The sequence below is a fragment of the Pelobates fuscus genome, chromosome 7, assembly GCF_036172605.1.
Source record: "Pelobates fuscus isolate aPelFus1 chromosome 7, aPelFus1.pri, whole genome shotgun sequence".
Taxonomy (NCBI): domain Eukaryota; kingdom Metazoa; phylum Chordata; class Amphibia; order Anura; family Pelobatidae; genus Pelobates; species Pelobates fuscus.
Genome location: NC_086323.1, coordinates 79,200,104 through 79,222,723, shown reverse-complemented (window position 1 = coordinate 79,222,723; position 22,620 = coordinate 79,200,104). Strand labels below are relative to the sequence as shown.

The following is a 22,620-nucleotide window of genomic DNA, read 5'->3' as shown; positions in this document are numbered from 1 at the left end:
CTTTGCAGCCCCGTGCTTTCGATACCTTTGAAATCCCGGGGATGCATGCCCGGCGTAAATGCCTTGTTTCGCAAAATTGGGGTCATGGGCGATAGGGCTGAGGTCAGTCCGTATTTGATGGCGGCCGCATCCCAAATCTTAAGGGAGTTGAGTATCGCTGGGCATACCACGTGATCGATAGGTCTTTGTTCCTTAGGGGTCCACATAAGGAATTGGGGCATGTCCGGGCCCATCATGGAGGATTCCAGATCTACCCACCTCCTCTCATCCGGGGGTGAGTGCCATAGAGCTATTTGGGCCAACTGGGCCGCCGCGTAATAGTAAAGGTTTGGAAGGCCTAGGCCTCCTCTATCCTTAGCTCTATAGAGGATATTGCGAGAGATTCTATGTCTTCTATTCTGCCAGATAAACTTGCCTGTGGCCTGTTGAAGCGTTATTTTATTATTCTTATATTAAAAAATTGAGACTACGTTTATTCGCTTTCTGTTCCTTTAAACACTGATTGTTAACAGAAAGGAATTGACACATTCTTACAATTTCTGCCTAGGTCTTACTGGTGGAAATGACCATGTTCTCCTGGTTTCTCAGATTGGGAAATCTCGGACTTAAAATTGATTTTGCTTACCTGGCATCTGCTATATCCGGGTAGGCACATACTCTCAGAGTTTTGGAGTTAGAGCCAATAGCATACAGTGAGCCAGTTGGGTGGAAGGCCACAGCACGTACTGCCTGCGTGTCTTCAAGGGTGGTGATGCAGGTAAACTGCTGCTTCGATTTGCTATCAGGCTGTAACATTTACCGCATTGTGATTAGAAAAGCCCATCTGCATAAATACAAGCACTCAACACAAGAAGCAAGAACACTGAGCACATCACATTATCAGAAACAAACTTATTTTTCTATAAATACTACTGAAATTATATATGTCACCCCCCCCCCCAAAAAAAGGACAAGCACTAGAAGTACAAGCACTAAAAAAGAAAAATAGAGAAAATCTGTTCCAGCAAAGTTAGAATGAAGGAGATAATAGAACAGGCGAGAAAGGAAAGGTAAGATGAGGGAGGATTGTAGGAAAGGAAATAGAGAACAACAGAACAAATACAAAATAGAATAGGGTAAAAACACTCTAAAATTCAATATAGATAATTAGATTAGGTGTGTGGGTCCAGGAGCTGGCTGGTGACTACTGGCTATAGTGTATAAATAGAGAGTATAAGCATTTGTAGTATATACCAGATGGAGACAGGTTGGTATATAGGGTGTCTTGTACCTTTAAGTACTAATTTTACGTAATACACCTTTAAGTGCAATAGGAAAGGATAAATGCAAAAAAACAAAAAAGAAATAATAATAGATAAATAAAAATAAATAGATAAAATAATATAGATACAAATCAAGAGAGTAGAGATAACATGAAGATGAAATAAATAAAGAAGAAGAAAGAAAGAAACAAAGAAACAAATGAATGAGGAAATGGAAGACAACACTAAAACTGCATAGAACAAAAAACAAAAAGGAGAGTGGATTCCTGGAGGAAATGCAACCGATTTTGTATAGAGCAGGTGTCTCAGTCCCCAATGTAGTTGGGGTAGATAAACCCTGTTCTAAATAATATACTTTGCTGTATCAAAGATAAAAAGTTAAAAAGTATCCATTTGGTTAAGCAACCCAGTACATGGAACTGTGTGCTGTAGCAAAAAATACAATGTATTACAAAAAAGGCTGAAGCAATAGAAACCGGATATATAAAAAAGCCAGTTTAATTTAACAATTAAAAACTATATTAATAATAAAATTGCAAAAATACAGATTAGATAAAGTTCATGGATGCATTACCAGACTCCTGTGAATAAAAGAATAGCAAGAACCTTCGGTTTGGCTGAGCTATTGCTATTCTTTTATTCACAGGAGTCTTAAAGGTGTATTACGTAAAATTAGTACTTAAAGGTACAAGACACCCTATATACCAACCTGTCTCCATCTGGTATATACTACAAATGATTATACTCTCTATTTATACACTATAGCCAGTAGTCACCAGCCAGCTCCTGGACCCACACACCTAATCTAATTATCTATATTGAATTTTAGAGTGTTTTTACCCTTCTCCCACATAGGTTTTTAATGAATCAAGTTTTTTGAGCAGCTGAGTGCCAGTCTATCTCCCTCTCCTCTGTGTGTTACATTAGGTACACCAGAATATCCTACAGAATAGACTAGATTAGATGAATTTGTTTTTTGAATTTTTTACATGCACATTACATTTGTTTTGCTGGCCATTTTTAAAATCTGATATGTGCCCCTATGGCCAAACCACACCAAATTATGCTTCGCAAACTCTTCTAAGGGAAACAATATCCCCAATGTAGGTCTCAATCACTATCCTGTGAAACTACCGAGTCATATAAGACTTCTGACCATTTCAGTGTTTACAGTTAGAATTTTAATAGAAAAATGTGATGGGTCTGTCTCTCATTTTGGGGCCTTGCAGCAGTTTGACAGTTGAAATTACCTATAAATGCATACCATTTGTCAAAGTAGAAGCCAAGGGGTATGTCATATGGTATATTTCTTAGCATTATTACACAGTCATTTTAGCACCAATTCCGTTTACATTATATCATATTGTTTTAACGTGATATGTGCTACTGTAAAAAAAAAATATATATATATATATATATATATATATATATATATATATATATGCTATATTTCCTGAGTACAGAATGACCTTTGCATACCATTGTCAGGTTTTTGTGAACATGCAGGACTGAAATAATATCCTGTCCAGTATAGTTGGGTTTATTTTTTTTTGTGGGGGGGGGGGGGGGGAGAGAATGGCAAATGGAAGATGGGAGCATTTTAGAAACTCTTTAAAATTACGCCATAATTGCGTAGAAGTGGACACAATAGGGACTCTCACAGCTTTATTGAGGTACCATTTTTTTTCTAAGTTTGTTGTATTATTTTTTACTTTTACATACACTTAGTATATTTGCTGTTTATGGTTTTAATTCTTGGGTGTCCCACTTTAATAAAAATTATCGTAGCTGTACTTTTTCCTGAGTACAAACTATATCCCATATGCATATCTTTGGAAACTAACAATCTTAATCCCAATCTGAATTCCTAAACCAAACCCCAATTCTAAGACAAGCCCTAGTGCCAATTTAACCTTAAATCTAATCATAAACCTCACTCCAATCCTAACCCACACCGTAATCCGAATTACCCGAATTATAACCTTAACCCTAATCTTAATCCTAACCATAGCAATAGTTTTGGAAGCATTCCCTCTGCTGTCAGCGGAGGTATTCCCTTGCAGAGTTTAGCAGAAGGATTCTCTTGTTGACTCTAAATCCTAATCTGGACCCTAATCCCAATACTACAAATAATTCTAAACCTTAATCATAAACTGATTACTTGTTCTAAACCAAATCATAATCCTTAATTTTAATTCTTAATTCCAAGGTCAGTATTGATATTAGTAAAGGGTTCCAAGCTAAAACAGAGAGTGGTACGTTAATGCCATCTACTGGCTATTTTCAGTAATGGCCGTCTCCAGCACTGATCAGAATGGCATTGGGGCAGACCCTGGGGGTCTCCCAGTCCCCATAACTACTAAGAAAATGATGGTAGCCGAGCTTGATCCCTCATCTGCAGTGCACTAAAAATGGCCCCAGCTGACAGACGGGAGCATTGATTTAACCCTGCCCACACCGCAATCTAGCTATAGGCATTTAAATGCCTATTTAAGGAGCTACCATAACATGCAGCATCCAGCACTGCATGTTGCTCATCAAAAAGACTGAGGCCACTAAAACACGTCCCCAGGTGATATAGTTGAGCCCCAGGTATACATTGATATCTGGGACTCCCTGGTGTAAGCACGGAGGTAACCCTAAACACACTGCATTGTAACAATGCGAACTTAAATCCCCATTTAAATGCCTTTTTACAGCACTTACTTTGAGTGAGCCAGTCTGGGGCCACTAATTCTTAACCAGCTGACAAAGGGGAGCCGAAGGAATTAAATGATACCTGGGGTTCCCAGTTATCAGGAGGAAAACAGTCGCTGCTGGTAAAACACTGCATATGATGGAAATGTTACCCTTCCTTCAATGGTCCTTAAGGAATTAAAACGAGCAGAGTGAAAGATAAATGGATATAAAATCAAGTGTGATCAGGAAAACCAGACAGAATATAGTAGAGAAAAGCAGGGTTAATGAGAATGCATAGAAATGGGAGAGTTGGACTGATAAGAGAAGAATACTGAGAACAATGATAACTAGAAAACATTATGGAGATCTAAAGTCAAAGGAAATTATAAAAATAGAAACAAAAAAGTAAACTTGAGTTGTATATTGTGATGGTCAGTACCCGAATATACATAATGCTTCATGACAGCTCTGCTCCAGCGATGAACTAGTTTAATGAATAATTAAAATGACTTTTCTTTTTATGAAAATTAGTGATTTATTTAATTAATGATTTACTAGGAAACCTTATCTAATTATGTATTGTTATCATTCTGAATTGCAGCAAAAAGTAATGTGAAAGTTTTGCTGTAATGTTATTTTAGGCACATTCCTGTATTTCTTACCACAGAACTTTTCCTCGCTCCAGCACCTCCAGATTCTTCAAAGAGTGGTTGTTCTCTTGAACTAAACAGATAAAATAAAATAAAAAATAAAATACTTAAATACATATACTGAACTGATCTAAACTCCCACAATGCACTTGGCTCAATCCCCAAAAGCTGCACATGTTTATGGTTATATATAAAAGATGTTCCAGTGAGAACATTTTTAAACATTTTTTTACGAGCAGAAGCGGGTATTTTAAAATGGAATTCTAGAGGTTTCCAATTCATTACAGACTAAATCATGGAGCGACTCACATAAAGTAATGTATCTTGCCCTCCATCTACTCTGAATATATTTTATCAATCACCCAAAGGAAAAAATTCTCTCTCTCTTCACCAGCACAATTTATTATACCCAATCAAGGGTGGAAAAATAAAAGAGGAAACGTTTAATTAACTAGCGTGAGATGGGTCTGGTACTGTAAAGAGACTTGACCCTAATGCAGCATGAGTACATGGTTCTTTGTCAATTTTTGCAATAAATATATTATCCGGATATTTGCAAGTGACTGTCATCATGTAAATCACTAGAGTCTTTACATTAACAAGTCTCTACTAAACATTACGCATCCACAAATAGTGTTTTCTACACGTGGAGTACTTGGGGCCTTCACATACATTGACACTTACTTTGTACTTCCAAAGACAGGGGACTCCTCTGGAAATGGTATGAGACTGCTGCTTCCTTTTTTACGTGGTGTGCTGGTACTAATGCTCTGACCATCTGGCTGTTGGCTGCTCCTCTCCAGGGTAGATGTTCCCAGAGGAGAATGGCCATTGGTCGCTGGAAGGCAGCTCTCTTTTGGACCATTATGCGGTTTACTCGTTCCATTGCTCTCCTCTCCAAGAGGATCCATTCCCACATTGAGTTCTCCCAATTTCCTGATGGACCTAAGGCAAAATGAAAGCGATAAACGTGTTTATATCATGAGGATGTGTATACATGGACATGTAACCAAAATTACATATAAGCAGTGCAGTGGGTTGACGAACATACAACTACAAAGGGAAATACCCAGTTTTTTTAATGTCAATACATAAGTAACACTTATACTGGGAAAATATACAACAAATTGTGTATGCATCAGGTTTCCCAGTTGGGATTTTTTTAGTATTATGTGAACATTATAAAATAGATAAGTCCAAAGAAGACATGACTTAGAATGCCAGAGTATCTATAACGTTGCAGTGATGTACCTCTTACTCACTGGCCTATTGACAAAATGGGGTATGGTTCCCTGGTAAATGGACCTGCTGGTGGAAGGTAATTTAAACCTCTTTTCAGGCCTGTTTACATACACTGTAATTTGAAAAGAGGCCAAAGTAAAAAACACTATCTATATGAATCCCAAATAAAATGTATTTTAATTCCAAACAGTACTGTTGCAAAATGTGAAAACTTCTAAGCTAGAAAAATAGTTGGGCATACGTGTTATTTTACAGATAAATACTATCTAGCCAAGAAGACCATCAAGGTGCCACTGGAATAAAGTATTTTTTTAAAGCCAATAATAGCCTGGTAATAATGTTCGGTTGCAAAAGGAAGATAGAATCTAAATCTAAAATAATAAATGTTTAGATAACAAAGAGATGCACACATTTCTGGTTCCATAACAAAGATGTTGAATTTTCACACAAGTTTTCCGATGACAATTATGGACAGTCTTTTACATTGATTAATATATTATTAATAAAGTTTTACAGCTGGTGAAGTAGTCATTATGGGACCCAAATGGTCATCAGTGGTACCTGTTGAGAAATTGTTCAGTGAGATTCTGGGGCTGTTCTACATCTTCCACTTGGTTCACTCCTCCTTCAGCCAACATCTGCTGATACAGCTGCCTCTGCTGTTCCTTTTGTTCTAGGTGCTGCTGATAGCGTAACTTCTGTCGGTAATACTCCTCAAACTGTTCTGTGGATTCCCGAAGCTGCAAAACAACAAATAAAACCAAGGAAGCTTTAAAGCACGTACTGCACCATACTTCAATGCACTGAACTAAAATGGATTCCAGAACTTCCAGAATGTGAAAAGGGAAGAGAAACTTTTACAATTTATATCTGCATTTTTTTGCCCTGGCTAATAAATCCCTGGTGCATAGGGGTCATCATTTGTTAATGATGAGGTTGGAGAGCAGGGCCTAAGATATAGGGGAGGGGGTTGACTGGACTTATGTCATATGTTTATGTGTGGAGGAACTTGTCATACAGGTAGATCACGTCTCTATGAGGAAATGTTATTCATTCTGTGTTCTAATGAGGTCAGGATGCTGACAACCATTTTTGTAAGAAATCCCACTTTTTTATCAGGAATATGGATTTATGATACAAACTGGTAACATAAGAAATTAAGAAAGAGACAGGGGGAGTAGGACAGATAGATCAAAAAGAAGAGGAAGATGAGAGAACAATAAGAATACATTACGAGGATAGTGGTTTAGAGTGAAGAGAGAGACTCTGCCAAACACTAAGGGCAGAAACCCATTGCTCAGCCTTTATACAAAGCAAAGCCTACCTCTCAAAGCAAACTGGAATAGATGAGAGGTATCACTGAGTTTTGCAATTAGTATATCAATGTGAATGAGTTCTGCAATTAACTGCTTCACTGCATTCATAGAGGGTAAGGAAGGCTCAGGGGCGTGGCGTGGGGGGTGCAGGGGGGGCCGGCCGCACCGGGCGCAACATCTGGGGGGGCGTGCTCGCACTCGCAGCTCTCTGCCCCTACCTGGCTCACTCACTCTCTCTGCAGTGCTGGCTGCGCGAATCCGATCCGAGCCGCCGGGTCGCCGCCCACTGTGGAGGGGGTGCCAGGCGTGCGGTGCGGTGGGAGCGAAGGACTATCTGGGGGAGGGACAGTGCAGCGGCCGCCCAGCGCAGCGCTGAGCGCGGGAGAGAACCACACCAGACCAGCCCAGGCAGCAGCAAGAAGAAGCTGGCAGCGGCGGCACCGCACCCCGCTCAGGCAGCAGCAAGAAGAAGCTGGCAGCGGTGTCACACAGGCCAGAGAGGAGAGAGGGAGCCAGTGGTGACAGACGCTGCAGGAGGAAAACCTAGGAGGACCTGGAGGAGAAAACCTAGCCTGCTGACTGCTGTGATCGGGTCCGGGACAGCCGGTGAAAAAAAAGGTAGGAGTCAGGACTGACTGGAGTAGTACTGGGCTCAGTGGGCTGGCTGTGTAGTGCTAGCAGAGCATCTCCCAAACTGAAGTTTCTTTGGGAAGTTCCCGGTCTACAGGTCAAGACTGGCATGTTGAGCTGACCAGATGGATTGAAGTTTGGTTGGTTCAACAGTGACGAGACAGATTTCGATCCATATGTAGCTGCTCCAGCTCAACATAAGTTGATGTAAGCCAGTGGGTCTAGGCCTAGCAACCTTTAATTTATTTTTTTTTTTTTTGCTGAAAGAGTAAGGCAATAGGCATGAAGGTGAATAAACATTATGTTAAGAGTAAAGAAATGGTTATACAATGAAGGGGTGCTAAAAGTGCAGCAAGGCAAGAAAGTGATTTTCTTTTTTAATTTTTTTTTTATTTTAGCAGAATACTACACCTATATCATGCCATACAAAAAAGAATCTGGTGCACAAGGCAGGAAAAGGAGAAAGATAGAGACAGAGCAACAAGCTAAGATTTAGATTTGCTTCGCTGGGTGTATAAGTGGAAGCTGCAAGAAAGTTTAACTAACTTTGTTGTCACATTAAGTATCTTTCTTACTATCACTGTTTCTACAGCGAGTTGTGAAAGAAGTTTCTCAAAACTTAAACTAATTAAAACATATCAGAGATCTACAATGAGCCAAGAAAGACTGAGTAATCTAGCAATACTGTCCATTGAGAGAGACTTTAATGTAGATTTCAATTCCGTTGTTGAAAAATTTGCGCTAATTAAAAGCAGGCGAATTTAAATTAATCTGTATATTATATACAGATTGATATCTTGCACTTCTATTAAAGAATTACAATTAGAGGTACAGGATTGAGGAAGTTGGCTCCATCTCGCCCAGTCTTGGATCATCTCCAGGGTATGGTTCCATTTTGATGTTTAGTTTTTGTTCTTGGTATTTTTTGTCGTTTACGATGGTTGTGAGATGACATATAATAGCATGGCCCATGCTAGGTTACTACAATATATTACAATAGTATATTTGTATTCATAGACCTGCTGAAAATGTGGAGAATGTGTAATGCATGTTCGCACTCAATAAAGTGTTGGAAAATAAACTTGTATTTAGATGCATTTTACTTTAATTACATAAGTATTTTCATAACAAACAATACATGTGCTTGGGGGGTAAGGGTTTCTTTAACTAATCTAGTGGAAGAGACGCGAGTGCTAAAATCCACGGGTTAGGGGGCGCAAATTACTTGCCTTGCCCCGGGTGCTGACAACCCACGCTACGCCACTGGGAAGGCTTCTTCCAGGGTCTGGCACGTGTCCTTCAAGCCAGAAATGAAACTTGCTTTCTGATGAACACTTTCTGCTGAACTATTCTATTGGTTTGGAGAGCAAAAATGTATAATGATTCACCAATAATTTTTTATCAAGAGTCATTGACAGCCATGCAGTCAATTGTCTCCAGTTGGGAGTGAGCAGTGGACACAACCACCACTGATGAAAATAAGTCCCCAGTCAGTCATATTCTCCCTAGCATTCATTTACCGCAACAGCCTTCATTTTATGAGGTTGTAAACACTTACTCTTCAGGTATAACAGAGATTAGGATTTTGCATTAGCCTCCCAAATATCTTGCTATTTGTCACAGGGCAGACAATCGTTTTAACCCCAGTATACAAGAAATCCAGAGATTCCTTTGGCAGATTGAAGCATGATGAAGATGAGAGAATGGCCAATGGTTATCAAAAACTCAAAGGTGGGAACGCTGAAGCGAACGGTCGCATGTGCCTGCAGCTCCGAGCTACACACGGCGGAATTAACGGCTGGCCTGAACCCCTGCAAACCCCAAACGCCTGGAAAGACCCCCCCGAGACCACATGGGGCGAAAGACGAAAAAAATCGGTACCAAACAAGCCCGGGACCGGGCTGACTATCGGAGAAATGTGGGGACAAATCCGAGGCGCCAGTGAGCACAACATGGCAGCGCTCCATGGTGGCTGCTCGGATTTCTCCGATGAACTATCCGAAGAGGCAGATGGAGAATATCAGCCTGCCCCAACACCAATGGCTAAACAGAGCAAGCAGGGAGCAGACTCCGAGCCGGTCACCACAGCGATACTGAAAACGCTATTAGCAGATCTGCAGAGGAACATACTTGCAGATGTCACGGCACTGCGAAGCGACTTACATGGCCTGACAGGCCGCATCAGCACGCTAGAGGGCTCCACACAAACAAATGCCCAAAACATTACCACGCTACAGCAGGCGGTGCACGACTTACACTCACAGGCCCAGCAGCACGAAAGACGCCTCGCTGCCCAGGAAGACTCTAGGCGGAGACATAACCTGAAAATGAGAGGGCTTTCAGAGGCAGTACCGGAGCAGGAGCTGCCACACGTGGTGAGGCGACTGTTCTCGACCATCTTACCACCCAGACAAGCCAAAACGATTGAACCTGCTGACCTCTTTCGGATCCCCAAACCCACGGGCGCTCCAGCCACGGCCTCAAGGGACGTTATACTGGTATTCCACAATGGGAGAGACAAAGCTGCAGTCCTTACCGCCCTAAGAGGAAAAACACCTCTCCAATTTGAGACCATGGAACTGACTTTCTATGCTGATCTCTCCAGTAGCACCCTGGCGTGGCGGCGGTCGCTCCGGCCACTCACCACCTTGCTGCAACGCCACAAGATAGACTACCGCTGGAAACTACCCCGTACGCTCCAAATTCGACAGGGGGCAAACTTACACCAGATCCAGAACATCAAGGACGCTGAAGCAATACTACGGTCCCTGGGCCTACCGCAGGACTTGCTCTCCCAGGGGGGACAAACCAGCCTCACCTCACCAGTACGCACCTGGGATCCGGCAAGGATCACGCCATTTGCCCCCAAGGGCTCAACACCGGACTCTTACGCAGCAGTCACCACCTAGCTAATCAATATGGATAATCTACATGGGGGCCCATCGCACCCAACCCCCACCCATCGCACCTGGGAGTTTGCTGTGATGTTGGTGGATGCGTGCGCCCGACCGCAGCCGGACAACCCTATCACCCTGCGGGGAGCTTCCAGGCCACAAACCTGCTGCTGTTGATGTATGACTTGACCACCCATGGCCTCCTACCATACGGGACACACCTAGTAGTATGTACTCTGTCTAGCAGGGGGCTTTTCCTTTGACCAAGGAGTGTTTCCTTTTATGTGTTATTCTTATCGTTTCATTTCTCGTTTTTTTTTTGTTTTTTTTTATTATTTTCTCTTATTATTACTGTTGATGTAACACTGTTGCCTGTCTGAATTGCAAGAGGAGGCGCAGAGGGGATATACTCGCCCTACACATACCACATAGTTCAGGGGACCACCGAGTAGTAAACCCTCTACCATGCGGCCATATCTACCCTACTGAGCACTATGCCCGCCTCGGCAGGCTCCCTCGCACTACAAGTCTAAACGTCGATACAAGTCTAAATATTGAGGGGCTCACCCTGAACTGCAACTACAGTAACGAATGAGTTTGCAAGGAGACAGGGACCCCTATAGCGAATTAATTTTGTTTTCAAAATTTTCTTTTGATCTTTACCCGCTTTTGTGGAGCACTACCTATCTCAGACCCTTACCTAGTCCTATGCCTGTAGACCAACTAACCCTTACCCTAAGGCAACGCCAATACAGCTTTAACTTGTCTGGGATAGTTAGGACAGGCATGCTATACATCTCGTAGTGGGGACTACTGATACAGTTTGCCGTTTAACACATGGAAATAACTGTTTCAGCTAAAATTGCCAATTACTATGCCAACAACTGATCTCCTGCTCCTAATCAGTGTACTATATATAAGTTTAGATGGTCAGCGATGATCTACAGTCAGAGGTACCGTTAAATATAATGTCTCACTTGAGACAGCCGACAGTAACGAGCTGGTAGGTAGACTTCTCTGTGGAGAGGCCCTTTAACCCTTATGGGCCACCCTTTCGAACAAAAATATAGTTTTTCTACCAATACCTTGCACTATGGCTTAATCCCAGTCCACAGACAGACGAATCTGCGATACAGAGACACAGCATATAAAAGCATATACGTTAAATTTTAGTTTAGGCTCGTTGCCTACCCATGCTACACACGTCTCTTCCCTACACTAACTGGTAAAAGACTGGCAGGATAATATGCTTAGAACACACCTATCTTACTCGCTAGCATGCACATACCATCAAAAATTGTTTCTAGATAATGTACAGGCATAAGAAATACAACGCGCTACCTTAATCAGTAAGGCCAATCTAATATCAATCATTTATACTACCAGATAGTTTAAGCTTGGTTTACTGCAATGTTATTTTATTCCCTTAAAAAATTTATGCAGGGGGGCGGGGCCTGACCTCTGAGCAGAGCAGCCGCACGTTATCACAGCTCCTGCTCCCGGGGGCGGTTTTTACCCACTTACCGACCGAAACAAGCTCCCATTGACCCAAAGCCTGCTACCGGGAACCAAGGGACAGTATAAGCTACCCACTCATGCCAAACACGACAAATTTCTAGCCGGCTCCTACCACGCGGCCTTTGCGGCCTACAAGCCTGGCCAGCGCGGGAGAGGCGGCCGCTCTCCTGCCGCTGCAACCAACGAAGACTCTCGGAAAGGGCACCCGTCCCCCCCCTCAGACCGGTGGGGGTTATCCCGGTCCACATGGAGACAAACAAACTCACCACACAAACTTGCTCGGTTTAAGCAGCACCCATGCGGTACAAGATGGCAGCCAACAACCCAGTCACTCAGCGGGGTGAGGGGGTTCTCGCCCCTGACTGGGAGACTCGGTTCCTGAAGAAATTTGACGACATCTGCCAGCAGTTTTGGAGGAGAGTGGAGGCGCGGAGTCGGCAATCGACCATACCGGCTCCCAAGACGCAACCGACAGGCAGAGCTCTGGAGCAGCGCCCTACTCCCAAACGGAGGACAAAGCGGCCCCGAGCATCAGTCTGTAGACCGCATAAGCGGAGGATACACCGCCGCCCAAGATCACGGGACTTTCGCCCCAAAGCGAAAAGCCGGCGGATCCCTCCAAGAACAGCACATCATACCAGCATGATCCAGGGTGGAGAGGGTGAGAGAGCATGGAACAATCAAAGGCCCACTGGGTCTGGCGGCAACACCCCTCCCAACTGCCTTACACTACCACACTTAGGGGCAGATATGCTTCCCCCTGAAGGTATCGGCTAAAGCAGATGCTGACAGACAGCAGGAACTCCATGGACCTAATGGTCTCACGGGACAATACCCTGCCGGCACTACACTCTGGGTCGGACTCCGACTCCAACTCCTATGACTATCGCTCAGTGGCCAACACACAGAGTATTGGTTACTCCTTGGCCCCCACAGAGGTGTCTCACACAGAGTCGAACTATATTAATCTATGTTTTAATCTGTATCTTGCTACTCCCAAAGCTGCTATTGAGACTCAGAGACACAGTCGCAGTATAGTCAGATATTCTATTTCAGCCTGTTTATAATTGCTATCTCACCTAGTTGATTAATGGCAAAGCAAAGTTTCATGCATTATGTTTTATGTTTAGTCACTCATGATAAGGACAGCTAGGATAGCTGGTATAAAAATTATCACTAGCTAAACGACTCCACGCACTGCCACTCTGCACCTATGCAGATATAGCTAAATGATATGCATTTACGTTACTTGAATTGTTTATAGCGTGATTATAGCACCGTTCTAACGTACTTATAATTCCAATCTGTGTTTAAAGCAAATGTTTAAGCTTGATTTAAAACTAAAATATGTGTCACACACACTCTAAAGCGAGAGACAACCTGTCACACACACACTAAAGCGAGAGACAACCTGTCACACACACACTAAAGCGAGAGACAACCTGTCACACACACTCTAAAGCGAGAGACAACCTGTCACACACACACTAAAGCGAGAGACAACCTGTCACACACACACTAAAGCGAGAGACAACCTGTCACACACACACTAAAGCAAGAGACAACCTGTCACACACACACTAAAGCGAGAGATAACCTGTCACACACACTCTAAAGCGAGAGATAATCTGTCACACACACACTAAAGCGAGAGACAACCTGTCACACACACACTAAAGCGAGAGATACCCTGTCACACACACACTAAAGCGAGAGATACCCTGTCACACACACACTAAAGCGAGAGATAAAGACCAACACCCAACATGTTCACCACAGACAAGAAAGCTAAAATTTTCTTTTATATGTTTCGTCTATACCTTCTTTCAACATAATCAAAAATTGTGCTGTCTATTCATATGCCACGTTTTGACTGTTATGCCTGTTATTGCTTACGACTGCTGTCGTGGCTGAGTAAGCTTATTGTTAAAACTTGCACAACAAAAAATAAAGAATTTAAAAAAAAAAAAAAAAATTTATGCATACTCCACATGTCTCAAATGCTGTACTATGAATATGAAAATCGAGCCTGCAAACGCTGTTGGGGCGAAACAGGCACTGTTGTACAAACCTGCATACCAAAAATAAAGAATTTAAAAAAAAGAAAAAAACTCAAAGGTGAACTAATGCTTATACGGGCACCATATGTTAATTATATCATTGTAATGTTCTGCTCTATAGTCACAGACAGAAACTGAATGCAAAATCAAAAATGTACGCCATCTATGACAGCTAGCCTGGGAACTACCAATGTTTGTGTACTCTGTCAGGCTGGCTAACAATCATGGAAATTGCAGTCCACATTATACAAAAACAAAACATAAATCAAGATTAGCTTATCAGTCCAACCCTCACTAAACATACGCACACAGTAATCTTGGGCCCTTACCACTATCCTGGCTTAGTTATACATATATTTGTGTTTATAAATATTTGGATAATGCTGACCTCATTTTTTTCTGGTTTCCCTTGTTCTTGATTTGGTGCTGCGGTCTGTGGCTCATTTTCAGGACTCAAACTCCGACACAGGGTCTCGCTACTGCTAGGAATCTCCTTCTCCTGGGGAGTTTCACTTCTACTGGGACTTAAATACAGAGCAGAATTCAAATACAGCACTTTAAAAAAAATAAAAAAATAAAAATGTAATTTAACATTAGAAGCATATAAATGTATTGATTTAGAATTTCTCTCTAGACTGTGTTCTCTAAAGTGCAATTTTTTATAACCATATGAAAAACATGTCTTATTGCTCTCCATTTATATCCATCATCATCCCCAGTCTCCAATTCTTTAAAAAAAAAAAAAAAACACAACAGCAAAAAAACTAACAACCCACCTTTTCAGAATAGCCTATCGACTCCCAGTGTAACAGTCATTACTCTCTCGACTTAATTAGCGGATCCATTGTGCACTTTACTCTCACCATCCGGTCACTTGGCCCTATTCCCTCACGCTGTCTTTCCCATTGTGTTTTTATTCCCCACTTGCTCTACATAGTCAGCTTGTTTGATCAGAATCCTCATCAACCTATTCCTCCTGTCAATTTTGTTTTATTGTTTGTCTCTTTTACTGTTAAATTCCCTCTCCTGCGGGCTAAGTGGCTGCAATATAAATTCCTATAATAATAAAAAATCTGGTTTTGTTTGTGGGAAAAAGACATGTCTTGAGATGTGTGTATGGACATTGGTCTTTATTTAGTAAATACAACACAACGCATTTTGGTAAAATTTTTGCCATAAGCACAGAGAATCTACAATGCCACAGGAACTTTTTCTGCAGTTTCCAAGAATTTGTGGTATTTGCATATGTAAGTGAGAACCCCAAACCCAATTATTTCAAAACTATGGGAGGTGACTTAAGAGACAAGGACTAGCCCATGGCCACCCGATGCCACTTTTTAAAAAATTATTAAATTCCTCTATCTTCCTGTACATGAAGTGGAGAAGCAACTAAACTCTGTATGAACAAGGTCTAGTAGCAGGCACAACATTTCCACTCTCCCTGCCACCATAAGTTCAGTGTGTTTAAACGTTTATATTCCCAGATCTCGGGTGTCTGCTTGCCGTCCAGACAGAATGCAGCAAATAAGTGACAAAAAGAGAAAAAGTGGTGCTAAAATCCAATATAAAAATAAGAAAATATGAAAATCCAGTGCAGCTGTATCACCCAAGTGCTTTGCCACTAAAACACCTAATACGTATACAGAAATGGAAATCGCTCACACAATGGTGTACAGTGTTCTGGATATTTGTAATGGGTAATTCCTATACACTGAGAACATAAACCATCCTAGGTCAAATGTATATAAAAAAAAGTGGTAATAAAAACAACTTGGAGCATTCACAATACTTAGAGCCCATATAAGTCGGCTCTAAACTATGCTGGCATTTCAACCGATATGATGATGTGGAAATATATTGATGAGAAGGCCAGCATAGTTTAGAGTCGACTTATATGGGCTCTAAATATTGTGAATGTTCAAAGTTATTTTTATTACTATATATATATATATATATATATATATATATATATATATATATATATATATATATATATATATATGTTTATTTATTTATTATGTTTTCAGTGTATAAGAATTGCCAATATAGGAATGCAGCAAATAACTGTGTGGTTCTTCCCAATCTATCAGTGATCTATCACAAATGGCAGGCATGTTCATCACGTGTCAGCGTAAATCTGAACTTGGCCGGTGAGAAATATATGTGGGAACCAGTGGTGACATTTAGATTGTGGACACCATAAGAACACTCTGGTGGCTGTAGAAGAAGCCAATGTGTTCTGGACACATCACATTCAACTGATTTTCCAAGTCTCCAAGACAAGCTCAGATATTGGATATTGAAATGTTCACAAAATTATGTCTGAATATTTTTACTGCAGGATCACAAAAATCCAGTCTATTTTTAACAATATTTTCCTAGTGTTCACACCATCCCTAGAGACAGCTTTTGCAATTTAGTTTTATGGAAAGCAGCTGTTCATTCAGCACGTAATATTTTCCTGCTTTGGCTCATTTACTTATGGACTTAATTAATTTAGTTGAAGTGCTTTGTTCAGTTATAGCATTACAGATTTGTATTTTCTCTTTTTATATTATGTGGCTGTTTTTACCATACTCGCAGTGGACAGATGAACACAATTCATTAAAACTCTGATTAATGGAGAGTTCACAGAATTATGCCAAGTAAAAGATGTCACAAGGAGAAAGAAGGGACCACACTCAATTCCTATGGGCCACAGGATGCTTACTGAAGTAGGACCAGCAAATCCTTTGCAAAAACCTTTGATCTGCTGCATTTCCAATAAATCTGCTTTATATTTTAACCCTGTGAGTGTCTGAAGCCTATTCTTGGATTTAAAGTAAAATATGTCAATCATGAAAAATTATAGATACAAATATTAGGAAGGTCACTATACCCCACTCCCTCCAGCAGGACGCTCAGACCCTTTTGTTCCTGTGCGTCCAACTTGTCTTGTTACAAATACGTGTCTGCTAGTTTACTCATTGTACAGCGCTGCAGAATTTGTTGGTGCTTTATAAATATAAATAATGTGATCAACTAAAAAGGCTATAGATCAGAGAGACAAGATGTAGCATTCCACCTATTAAAGAACTTTAAAACTCCTATATTATACAGCTAGAAACACCTCTTTTCTTAAAGAAAGATTGCTGTGCATCATAAATCATCAAGTTCGTAGTTCCACCATAGCAATGATCCCATAGCTACAGGATATTTGATTAATCAATTCATGTAAACTCGGATCACTAGCAGAGAACACATAGCTAAATTATTGCTAGGATATTATAGTTATAGATGTGTCAGTGGATACTTCAGGTGGATCTGTGATTTACACAATCTCTGGCGTGAGGAATTACAAATATTTGTCACATTTAGGAGAAAACAAACAAACATACAAGTACCTCTTGGGGGGGGGGGGGGGGGTGCATCCAAAAGGATTCTTGCACCAGCAAGAATATATAACTACATGATATACTATAAATATAGACATTCTATTTATTGTGCAGGCCAAACACACAGACTTTATATAACAGGCTCTACTGTAATACTGTTTGGATGCTTTAAGAACTATTATAGCAAAACGTATTGGAGCAGAGGGAGCTGGGGTTTATAATAAATGACAACAACAGAAACAGAATTGCATCCAATCCAAACTCAGTTTAAACAGTGTGGTATTGAAATTTCAGAGTTAATGCTTACCTCTCTGAAGCCTCCTCATAAATACTGTGACAGTCAGAGCTTTCCAGCATCAGACTGCGGCTAAGGTTCTGTACACCGGGGTAATGAAAGTTGGCAAATGAATGGGACATGGGAGATGTCTTGCTTCCTGGTTCAACTGATCTTTTATCATGACTACTCAGCCCACAAGTAAGTCCATCAAGTGCTGGGTTAAGGGAGCGTGACATGTACGCATCAGCGGATTGTGGGCGTCTCATAGGAGAGGATGGGTATGGAGACAGCTTACTAATGAGAGGAGTAAGAAGGTCAGCATAGGCAGCCTTGGTGGGCTTCATAAGTTTGTCCACATGAATATTTAGGGTTTTCTGCTCAAAAGCACAGGAAAAGACACTCGGAGGCAAGTTCTGCAGCCAAGACAGAAGACTTAAGTCTAGGTCATCACAACCATTGCCACAGAGAAGGTCTATCCCCAACAGCACCTCACTCTCTGTGATCTCTTCCCCAGTGGCCTTGCTCTGACAGAACTCCACACAGCACTCATAGAGCAAGCCTTTCATAATTAGTTGGAACAGACGGTTATTACTGGCTTTGAAGCCAGCCTCACTCAGCTTACGGTCAGCTGGGATGAACTCTGCCACCATAGCACAAGCCTCCTCAAAGCAATGTACACGTGCTGTGCTTGGATTCCAGTCCTTGAACTCAGTGTGGTTAGTTAACCGTGGAAGTGTAAGTAGCAGGCACAGTTTACTGTAGTCGTCCTTAGAGGAGCAATACTCTTCCAATGAGTGGAGGCACTTCACAGCTTCCTGCATTGTAAACTCCAACTGCAATGAAAGAAGTATGCCTTAGCAAGAGAACAAAGACCACATTCTATCTCAATTTCACTCACATATTTCTGCTACTTTCTAAAAAATATGCGCTACATTATAGTATTCTTAAGTAGCGCATATAGTAATTTTACTACCAAAAAAAATACTTTGGAAATTGGAAAAAAAAAAAAACTGATTGGAGGGACAGTGCCAGGCAACAATAACCAATTTGATGATATGGTTATACTGCATATAGTGTCCCTATAATTGCAAAAATTGCGGAGAAGTATTTCTTAAATGCATAACCATACCACAGTGCGCACATGACTCAGACTTTTCATAGAGCATTCTCACACGACTGGGAATACTACAGTGATGAAATCACCAATAAGCAAGTCTGTCCCCAAAGCATTAAGCAGATGAGTTATAGTAAGTATAAAAGTAAGTATAAAATCTACTGTCTAATTCAAATACATGTTTTGACTTGGTTGTGCATTTTTGCAAGTAAGAAGGCCGCTTTGAATATTATCTATACACTGTGCTAGTGAAATTTCACAGCAAACATATGACTGAAAGTAATGCATACTAACATACACCAAAACAACCCCCAGATAGAATGCATTATCTAATTTCTTGAGGGTGGGGTAGTCATGTGCTACACATTGTGGGCCTGCCACACTTGGCATTTTGCACAAATCCATTGCAGCTGCATTTGAGTATACACTATAATCTGAATACAATGTACTCTATAATTCTGCTAACATTATGTAAAGTCGAAATGTGATATGTTCTATAAAAAGTAATACCATGTGTTTTTAGTAGGCAACATACAATTTAAAAAACGGGTTTGTGAAGCAAATATTGTTCCTCCAAAAATCCCAGACACAGGGATAGATTTACTTTCTCTGGCATCATAGGATCCCTATAGCCCACCTACTCAACAACAGGATCTACACACCCCCAGCCTCATAATAAACCACATGTTTCCTCTATCCATTAGATAATTTCATCAGCAGGAGAGAATGGAATGTCTAATCTGCAGGGTAAAAACATTTGTTTTTACGTTATTTTACTATGTATACTAAGAGACACATGATTCACAATCACATCCTTAAATTATACAGAAGATATGAAAATACCAAGGATGACTCCTGCTCTCTGTAAATCTCATTAACCGTGGGGTGAATACAGTAACATTTCTAATATTTAGGCTTAAAATAAAATCACACTACTAGGCGTATTCTGTAGGAAGCAAAGCATATTTTTTTACAGTACAACCTGGAATTAATTACCTTATTCAAACAGATTTAAATACATTTTTAACATCTGAGTGTTTGGTTGACAGACAGGATGCGTTACGAAGGTAATTTTATAAAAGTAGGGATGAACCGAAATTTCTGCCAAAAATGGGCCTTCCCAATTTCGGCCGAAAATGGGTCAAAGCTGCCGGAAATTTGGGCAGAATGACTTGTCAGGTCCTCAGACCATGACCAAGGACCCGACATTGGCCCTGTGTGCCCCCCAGGTGCGAGGCCCCTCCCATCTATCCGGGGAGAGAGCCAGTACAGTCTGCAGCTCTGCCGGATGTGAGCTGCAGACTGTGCTGTAACATTTAAACCACCGCGCGCCTAGCTAAAACCCTATCAGTTCCCTCACTCGGAAGTTCCCAAGCCGCCTCCCGGAACCGCTGGAAATCATCGCTGCCGCTATCAGAGTCGGAAGTCCTGCGCGCCGCCATCTTGCAGCCGGGTCACGTGTCTGTGACAGGGCCGCGTACCGCCGCTCTGCTACTTTGTATCCAGAAGTGCCGTGTGAGCAGTGAGACAGCCTGTGGCTGTAGGTGGTGCTGGGCACTGTACAGGTGAGTTACTGTAACACTGCCACTTCCTGGGTGGTTTATTATTAAAAGGAGCACTATAGTGCCAGGAAAACAAACATACTAGTTTTCCTGGCACTATAGAGCCCTGAGGGTGCCCCCACCCTCAGGGACACCCTCCCGCCGGGCTCTAGGATGAGGAAAGGGTTAAAACGTACCTTTATTCCAGCGCCGGGCGGGGAGCTCTCCTCTCCGACTCCGATCCTCCCTTTCGGCGGAATGCACATGCGCAGCAAGAGCTGCGCACGCATTCAGCCGGTCTTCATAGGAAAGCATTTACAATGCTTTCCTATGGACGCTTGCGTGCTCTCACTGTGATTTTCACAGTGAGAATCACGCAAGCGCCTCTAGCGGCTGTCATTGAGACAGCCACTAGAGGATTTGGAGGCTGGATTAACCCTATTATAAACATAGTTTCTCTGAAACTGCTATTTTTATAAAAAAAAAAAAAAAAGGGTTAACCTTAGAGGGACCTGGCACCAAGACCACTTCATTAAGCTGAAGTGGTCTGGGTGCCTAGAGTGGTCCTTTAATCAGTATCAGTATTCCCCTTCAATCCCCCATCAGCTGGTCAGACAGTGTGCTCCTCACAGTGTGTACTGAATGTATACCATCAGTGACATATGGTATCTGTCATGTACACAGATTAACGGGGAATAAATACATTTAATAGAAAATCATCATCATCATTTAATGCAATCTAAAGTGAATTGGTATCTAAAAAGCAAAAATAAATCATTAGATAAAGGAATAATAAATATATCCTAGTAAGCTTTGCTATTTTAGTGTCATTCACTTCTCAGTTTACTATTTACTAAGGACCAAATACAGTGCAGATAAAAAAAAAAAAATGATAAAAAAAGTCTCATATTTACTAGTTTTAAATCCTGTTGAAACATACAGGGTTATTCACTAAAGAAAAAAAGTCATTTTCTGTTTCGGTTTTCAGCCAAGGGCATCCTGAATTTTCATTTTGGTGCATCCCTATATAAAAGTATTGATTTCTCTAGAAACCCGCACTTTTATAGCATAAGCCATGGAGTTGACCCATAAGGCATGTTGTTAACTCACAAATCACCTTGACAAGCTGAAATGCTTTAAGGGACTGGTGTGTGCCTTTAAACAAGGAATCATTTGGTAAATGGACACTATAACTCGGTAGACCATTACTTGTATTAAAAGGGACATTATAGTCACCAGAAAAGCTACAGATTATTGTAGTTGTTCTAGTATAGTTTAGTATAGTCAGTCCCTGCATGCTTTTTGCAGTAAACAATGTCAGAGAAAATGCAGTGTTTTCCTTAAAGTCTAGGGACACCTCCAGTGGCCACTCCTGACGTTCAGCGCCTCCACGCGCTGCATGGAGACACTGAACTTTTCCCCTAGAGATGCACTGATTCAATGCATATCTATTGAGGAGATGCTGACTGGCCAGGACAGCGTTTGGGCCCTGCCTCTTTGATGATCTCAGCCAATCCGGCAGACCAGGGCCAGTGCTGTGAATAAGGTAAGTTTTCTGATCTTTTAAGGGGGTCAAGACACCTAAATGGTGGTTTTAACACTATAGCATCAGAAATACAGATTTGTGTACTTGACCCTATAGTGTTCCTTTAATATCTCCAACACACATTGATCAAAATACATGGGCATGGCTCGACAAATCCCAGGCGCCAGGTCGCCATGGAGACTAGAAATTTTGCCCTGGCATCTGAGATTTGCCAGCTCTTTAGTTAATGTGGCCGAGGGAGCTTTGAAGGCAGCCGGCCACCCTGAGGAACATGGAGGCGGCCAGCTGAGGCAGCATGGAGCCGGCCGCCCTGAGGAGGATGGAGGCGGCCGGCTGAGACAGTATGGAGCCGGCAGCCAGGGGGAGATTTGGGGGCAACGCATACGGAAACAGTACTCTTCTTGCAGCTCCTCTCTGCTACCTCGCGCGTTATGTAATGATGCCAGGAGCCGGAATATGACATCACTCCAACCCTGGCATCCTTACAGAGAGGAGCACTGCTCAATCGCACGCAGGA

General features: G+C 41.7%; 1 protein-coding gene across 1 annotated transcript in view; it reads right to left on the bottom strand.

Annotated features, from left to right (window-relative positions):
• The window catches only part of WDR47 (WD repeat domain 47), a 47,268-nt gene that overhangs the window by 6,928 nt on the left and 17,720 nt on the right, over positions 1–22,620 (bottom strand). The window contains exons 5-10 of the mRNA XM_063426109.1: positions 17,933–18,735; positions 14,640–14,775; positions 6,395–6,573; positions 5,276–5,536; positions 4,604–4,664; positions 626–786 (exon numbers count right to left, since the gene is read on the bottom strand). Of these exons, the coding sequence (XP_063282179.1) occupies positions 626–786; positions 4,604–4,664; positions 5,276–5,536; positions 6,395–6,573; positions 14,640–14,775; positions 17,933–18,735 (1,601 nt within the window). The remainder of the gene's footprint in view (positions 1–625; positions 787–4,603; positions 4,665–5,275; positions 5,537–6,394; positions 6,574–14,639; positions 14,776–17,932; positions 18,736–22,620) is intronic.